The sequence below is a fragment of the Jatropha curcas genome, chromosome 8, assembly GCF_041381405.1.
Source record: "Jatropha curcas cultivar XTBG-Jc1 chromosome 8, XTBG_Jcur_1.0, whole genome shotgun sequence".
Lineage (NCBI taxonomy): Eukaryota > Viridiplantae > Streptophyta > Magnoliopsida > Malpighiales > Euphorbiaceae > Jatropha > Jatropha curcas.
The window spans coordinates 2,496,016-2,502,093 of record NC_143158.1 but is presented as its reverse complement, the minus strand read 5'-3'; the positions used below and the strand labels follow the sequence as shown (position 1 = coordinate 2,502,093).

Sequence of the window (6,078 nt, the reverse complement as noted above, 5' to 3'; positions counted from 1 at the left end):
AAACTTCAGCCTCATGCCCTTTTTGCACAGAGGCAAGGGCATTGGGTTAAAAACAGTTTCCTTTGCAGCCCCAAAAGCAATTCCAATACGCCGCCCACTCAATTTCTCTTCTCTTTCCCAATGTCTGCAGGACTGTCTTTGAGGATCTGATTATTTACTTTACTTCAGTCGTGTCAAAACCATCGGAATATTTCAATATCTGTCGCTAACGTCCAGTCCTGCGAAAGCTTATCCACTGAAGCTGTGAGTAATCCTTTTGATTTTTCTTTCTCTAGATCTATTAGTTTTTTCGATTTTAATGTCGTTTATGGGAATCCTTTTTTTGGCTATGGTTCTTATAGGAGGAGGAATAGATCATACAAAAATTGAAAAGCGCCGAATCTAAGTTCCAAGACGAGTTAAATTACAATAGGTAGTTGCTTTCTTTTACGTGATTTAGCTTGTGGCTAGATTCTTTTTGGAATTGTTTTGCCTGGTTTACTTTGCTATATTCCCTTTCAGCGCTGTTATGTTTAGGTTTTTGATTTCCTCAGGTGCATTTTACGACATTAACAAGTTCTATTTTATTTTTATTTGATAGGGGATTCAGATAATTCTCCTCAATATATAGTTTCTGTTGAAATTTGATTTATTGGCATGGAGGATAGCAGTAGTAAATCACAGCCTGGGTCTCCTAAAGAAAACCCAGATCATGATTCTGAGAAAAAATCAATAGTCAAGGATGATAACAACAGCACACTGGAAACAATAGTCCGTACGATCCAGGACTCAATTTCTACAGGCAAGAAACACAAATTTTGGGAAACCCAACCAGTAGGTCAATTCAAGGATGTTGGGGACTCGAGTTTGCCTGAGGGCCCTATTGAACCTCCAACCCCATTGTCTGAAGTCAAACAAGAACCTTACAATCTCCCTAGCCCATATGAATGGACCACTTGTGACATGGACTCCGAAGAGACTTGCAATGAGGTTTACAATCTCTTGAAGAACAACTATGTTGAGGATGATGAGAACATGTTTAGGTTCAATTACTCTAAGGAGTTCCTTCGGTGGGCTCTGCGCCCACCCGGCTATTATCGGAGCTGGCACATTGGTGTTCGTGCCAAAGCTTCAAAGAAGCTGGTTGCGTTTATAACTGGTGTACCTGCAAGGATTAGGGTGCGTGATGAAGTTGTGAAAATGGCCGAGATCAATTTCTTATGTGTGCATAAGAAGCTCAGATCAAAGAGACTTGCTCCTGTTATGATTAAGGAAGTTACTAGAAGGGTTCATTTGGAGAATATTTGGCAGGCGGCTTACACTGCTGGAGTGGTTCTTCCAACACCAATAACTACTTGTCAGTATTGGCATAGGTCTTTGAACCCAAAGAAGCTTATTGATGTTGGCTTCTCTAGGCTGGGGGCAAGGATGACCATGAGCAGAACAATAAAACTTTACAGGTTACCGGATTCACCTGTTACTCCTGGGTTTAGAAAAATGGAGCTTCGTGATGTACCTGCTGTTTCACGTTTGCTTAGAAACTACTTGAGCCAGTTTGTTGTTGCCCCAGATTTTGATGAGGATGATGTGGAACATTGGCTTCTTCCAACTGACAGTGTGGTTGATAGTTTCTTAGTTGAGAGCCCACAGACTCACGAGATTACTGACTTCTGCAGCTTCTACACTCTTCCATCATCCATCCTTGGCAACCAGAATTACTCGACTTTGAAAGCTGCTTATTCATATTATAATGTTGCCACTAAGACTCCACTGCTTCAGTTGATGAATGATGCGCTTATTGTTGCCAGGCAAAAGGATTTTGATGTTTTTAATGCATTAGATGTTATGGAAAATCAGTCTTTCCTGAAAGAGCTGAAATTTGGACCAGGTGATGGGCAACTTCACTATTATCTTTACAATTATCGCATACGAAATGCTTTGACACCGACAGAACTTGGGCTTGTACTCTTGTAGTTTCATACTTCTGAAGGTCCACACTGTGGTTTCTTTTTATTTAAAAGGTATGTGGGTTACATTTATTTTTAACTTTTTTCCCCCAGAGCAGCAGCATAGAATGAGATTTTTGAAGTGTATTTGAGAGAGTGGTTCTGTGGTTTTATAAAGCCTGAGATGTGGAGACAATTTTCGATTTGGTTAGCCATTCCAATTGTTATCTGATTCTTGATTTTGCTCTCTCATTTTTCCTGCATAATTCCGTGCACTTGGACAGCATGATTATTTGCTTAATTCGCTGGAATCCACTTTATTTAGACATACATGAGCTCTGTTTTTTTTTTTTTTTTTTTTTTTTGGTTCTATATGTAAATTTACTTATTTTTTGGTTTGCTTATGGTTCGTGGAATATGTGTTGATCTAAGAATCATGGCCTGTCAAGCAGTGTTCTTATTGGTTTTAACTCATAGTAGCAGATCTTAGGCCATAATCCATGAATTCCCGAGTTCATATCTTCTGGCGAGCAGGGGAGTGGAAGCTCACAAATATCCCTAGCAGCTCTCTCTCTTCTGTTGCTCTCTGCTACTGAATATTGATAGCTTTAGCCTTTAGCCTTTCATGTCAAGAAAGGAATTATGAGTTATGACTGCATTAAACGTGCATTATTAACAATGCAAATTAGTGTGGTTCTTAAGTTAAACAACTGTGCTAACATAAATTGATGTATTTGCCAACTGAGGCCTAAGAATCAGGAAGAATAAAATCAGCAAACTGAATAAATAAAGCATAACTAGTTGGCTGCTTCGAGCTTCGATCTATTCCAATCAATTGTTCCAATCTCCCAAGCCACAAAAGTTAGATTCTGTTATAAGAACGGTTGATTAGCTGAAGCTTCTGAATAGAAGAAAATCCCACAATTTTAATTTAACGAGTTTTACTTTGCCGAGGTTTGTCACTCTTAAACTTCAATTTGCAATGCAAAAATTATCTAATCAATTTAGACAGGAAAAGCACTTTTTGTGTTGCAAATTGATGTTCACGAATGATAGAATGCTATCCCGGGACGACTAATGAAAATGTGCCCCAATATCCAAATGTGAATGGCTGAAAAATAAGGGTCTCGTCTTGCAGTGAAAGAGCCAAAGTGCACATACCTATTACCACAAAGCCCATGTTCAGAAGGCAAAATCTCCGGTCTATAAAGCACCATCACTAAGCCTACTCGAAAACTTACATTACATGACAATAATTACTACAAAACAACCATTTGATTTAGCTTGATCTGACAAAAATATCAAAAGAGAAAAGGCAATATCTACATGCATGCACTCTAGTTGGAATGGTTGCCATATTTCTCATCTGGTAAGGCAAAAATCTTGCATCTTATGCCATCAGTACGATCTCACCTCGTGAACCTGTAGGGTTACAAGTAAACATTAATAGAATGGGGAAAAGCAATAGACAAAAAAAAGATCAGAATTTGAGTTTACATCTCTCTAATATCTCTTTGGCCAATTGTACAAGTGAATCTGCATCTTCAGCCAACTTGGAAACTCTCTCTGCCTCCTTAACTGCTTCAGCTGCAACAAATGATTTATTTTCTGCCTCTGCAATTCTGTATGCAGCTGCCACTGCTGCTTCTTCCACGGTATCATCAGTAGTTATGCAACCAATGCTCTGTAATTGCCTAGGCTGGATGTCTTTCTGTTTTGGGGTATGGATTTTCGTTCCTATTGAGGGACTATTCTTTATTTTGTAACAATTTTCTACCTGCATTTTAATCACAGAAAAAACCATTCAGTATGCCCTCCCAATTAGAATTCATGATTCCTTTCTACTACCTCTACAAAAATTTGTTTGCTCACTCACCCTTGTTATGTTTCTTAAACACAATGAGACAGATTTCTTTCAATTTATGGAAGGACAAGGAAGAAAACATATATCGGTCTTCTTAGCAGCAGTATTTAGCTGCAACTTTTTACTAGAAGCTACTTCTTTGTCTATTATATGTATCTTTTTCCCTTTTTTTATTTTTTTCATTTTTTGAGGGGAAGGTGGCAGTTCCTAGAACCGTTTTAACTTGAAACTGCCTAAATTGCAGTTCCCCATATAACCACATGCCACTATCTTCATTCCCCAGTCTTTTTTCCATGCAAAAATGCAGTCAGCAAGATACAGCAGAACAGAGCAAATGCAATTGGAAAAAATATAAGAGGAAAATTGATTTTGCATTTTGAACAAATATACTTAGCAGTACAACAACCAGGTATGAATATCAAAGCCAAATCAAGAATGAAGGAACATTGCAATAGTAAAATTCAGTCACCTTTTCAAGTTTTTCCTGTGCAACCAATCTTCTTAACTTTGCACTTAATTGCCTTCGAAAGTTTTGTGGTACCTCTTGCCTTTGCTGCAGGAATAAATCCAGAAAATAACACGCTTCTTATATTTATCAAACTCAGAGCACAACAAAGGACATGGAATTAAAAAGAAAAATTTAGTAAATAAGATGCAAATGCAGCAGAAGTACTAGTAAAATCTCAATATTATCAAAGGTGGCAATTATAGTGACAACTAAATACTGATAGAATGGTCACCAAGTCTAAAAAGAAAAATTGAATTAGGGTTGTTTCTTTATAATTTCATGTTTTATAATCACAACAAAAATGTCCTCAAGCCTGTCACTTCCCACAGTAACTTTTTCTGGGCTGCCTGCCTCCAAAGGGCACAGGAGTACAAGTATGAGAGGACATTTTTCACAAAGAGATTATCTAACGATAAAATTTGTGCATATGCAGGCTGAACTTGCAATTTACTAAAACAATTCCGCTTCTAGTCCAATACTTGAAGGGAACCAGGACAAAATATGATTAGCAGCCTCCATAAAGATTATATCATCATAGAACAGCATAAATTATCAAATTTGACAAACTAATGCAGCTTTTTACAATAATAACAAATAATAGCCTTCTCCATGGTACCAACACAGAAGTCAAAAAACATAATCTTTCTTCATACCTCAATGTAGCCTACAATAGCACTAGTGTCTACTCCGTGTTGCTTATTCAAAGTTGAAATTGCTTCAAAAATCATTGCATTATACCTACCAAGTCAAGTAATTTTGTCAAGTACAGCTCATTGAACAGAGAAAAAGGAGAAACAAGGGTCTCTGCTGCATTGGAATGTAATTGGGCACCAACAAAGCAATACTTCACTTGTGTAGCATAAGCACAAGTAGTGATGTGATGGAATTAAAATATAAACAGCAAGGGGAGGAGGAAATTAAGTGCATACTTCGGAGCAGATTTCCCATCCACTGTGATTTTGGAAGAATCATCAACAACGGGATCAGACTTAGTAAGAGCAACAGAAGCAGAAGTCTGTACAATGGTGAGTGGACCTGGAGAAGACACAGCAGTAGCAGGTTCCTCAGAATTCACTTTTGGTTTTTGTGTCCGTGATTTCTCCCTTAGACCTTGGCCGCCAGCACTGACACTCATATTTCTCCATTTATCCTACAAAAGCAAACAACAAAGCAGCTGAAGATTTTTCAACTTCATCATTTAAATATCACCTCCGTTTTCCAATTACAGAATCGAATTACCAATCATGGAGCTTAAAATTGCTTTTAAAATAACCAAGGAGACGTTTGATCATAAAAAGGCAAAAGCTTTTCACACCATGTTTGTCCATAATAGCTCTACCCTTTAAGACAACCCAAAGAAGATGTTTTCTTTCTGATTTTCCAAATCAAAAATTAAAACATTTAAAGATGGAGATAGAAAACCTTAAGATCGATGTTGGAACGGGCAAAGAGGAAAGGATTGAACTCTGGGTCTTTCTGGATGTTTTTCCACTTGCCAGTTCCGTGTTTGGCCACTCCTGCTCTTAGTGCTTCTTCTTCCTCCGCAGTCCATTTCTGCTTTGGATTCCCCATCTCTGTCGCTGCAACCTTCAATTGTTCCTATTGATCCTGCAGCAAGGTCCGTTCATGGCAACCTTATTCACTGTCACCAGTCACCGCCCAACCCACACGCAACGGGAACCGTTTTTCATGTGTCAGCCCTAAATTTTGCAATTGAAAACGATCACGTCGTTTACGTAAATAAAACGCACCGTTTCTCATTCTCGAGACATCTCTCACGC

The 6,078-nt window shown here is 38.2% G+C and overlaps 2 protein-coding genes across 3 annotated transcripts; one reads left to right on the top strand and one right to left on the bottom strand.

The window, feature by feature from the left end:
- On the top strand, positions 1-2,177 carry NMT1 (myristoyl-CoA:protein N-myristoyltransferase). 2 transcript variants are annotated; one of them, XM_012221562.4, is made up of 3 exons: positions 1-243; positions 342-412; positions 590-2,177. In XM_012221562.4, exon 3 carries the CDS (start codon positions 637-639, stop codon positions 1,951-1,953), a length of 1,317 nt encoding a protein of 438 aa, XP_012076952.1. In that variant the 5' UTR covers positions 1-243; positions 342-412; positions 590-636; the 3' UTR covers positions 1,954-2,177. The 2 variants fall into 2 exon arrangements, with proteins under 2 accessions (XP_012076952.1, XP_012076951.1); XM_012221561.4 differs by having other exon boundaries at positions 581-2,177.
- An 856-nt stretch (positions 2,178-3,033) lies between these two features.
- LOC105637894 (telomere repeat-binding factor 4) lies at positions 3,034-6,020 on the bottom strand. The gene is made up of 6 exons (XM_012221560.4): positions 5,720-6,020; positions 5,227-5,447; positions 4,951-5,035; positions 4,259-4,342; positions 3,423-3,702; positions 3,034-3,347 (listed from the first exon to the last, which is right to left on the bottom strand). Exons 1-6 carry the CDS (start codon positions 5,867-5,869, stop codon positions 3,316-3,318), a joined length of 852 nt encoding a protein of 283 aa, XP_012076950.1. The 5' UTR covers positions 5,870-6,020; the 3' UTR covers positions 3,034-3,315.
- Between the last annotated feature and the right edge of the window lie 58 nt (positions 6,021-6,078).

What these genes read in the sequence shown, in the direction of transcription:
- NMT1 (XM_012221562.4), top strand. Translation starts at nt 637, where the DNA reads ATGGAGGATAGCAGTAGTAAATCACAGCCTGGGTCTCCTAAAGAAAAC.
- LOC105637894 (XM_012221560.4), bottom strand. Translation starts at nt 5,869, where the DNA reads ATGGGGAATCCAAAGCAGAAATGGACTGCGGAGGAAGAAGAAGCACTA. An exon ending in CTATTGTAGGCTACATTGAG is followed by an intron (nt 4,343 to 4,950) that starts GTATGAAGAAAG and finishes TTATTCCTGCAG; the next exon opens with CAAAGGCAAGAGGTACCACA. An exon ending in CACAGGAAAAACTTGAAAAG is followed by an intron (nt 3,703 to 4,258) that starts GTGACTGAATTT and finishes ATTAAAATGCAG; the next exon opens with GTAGAAAATTGTTACAAAAT.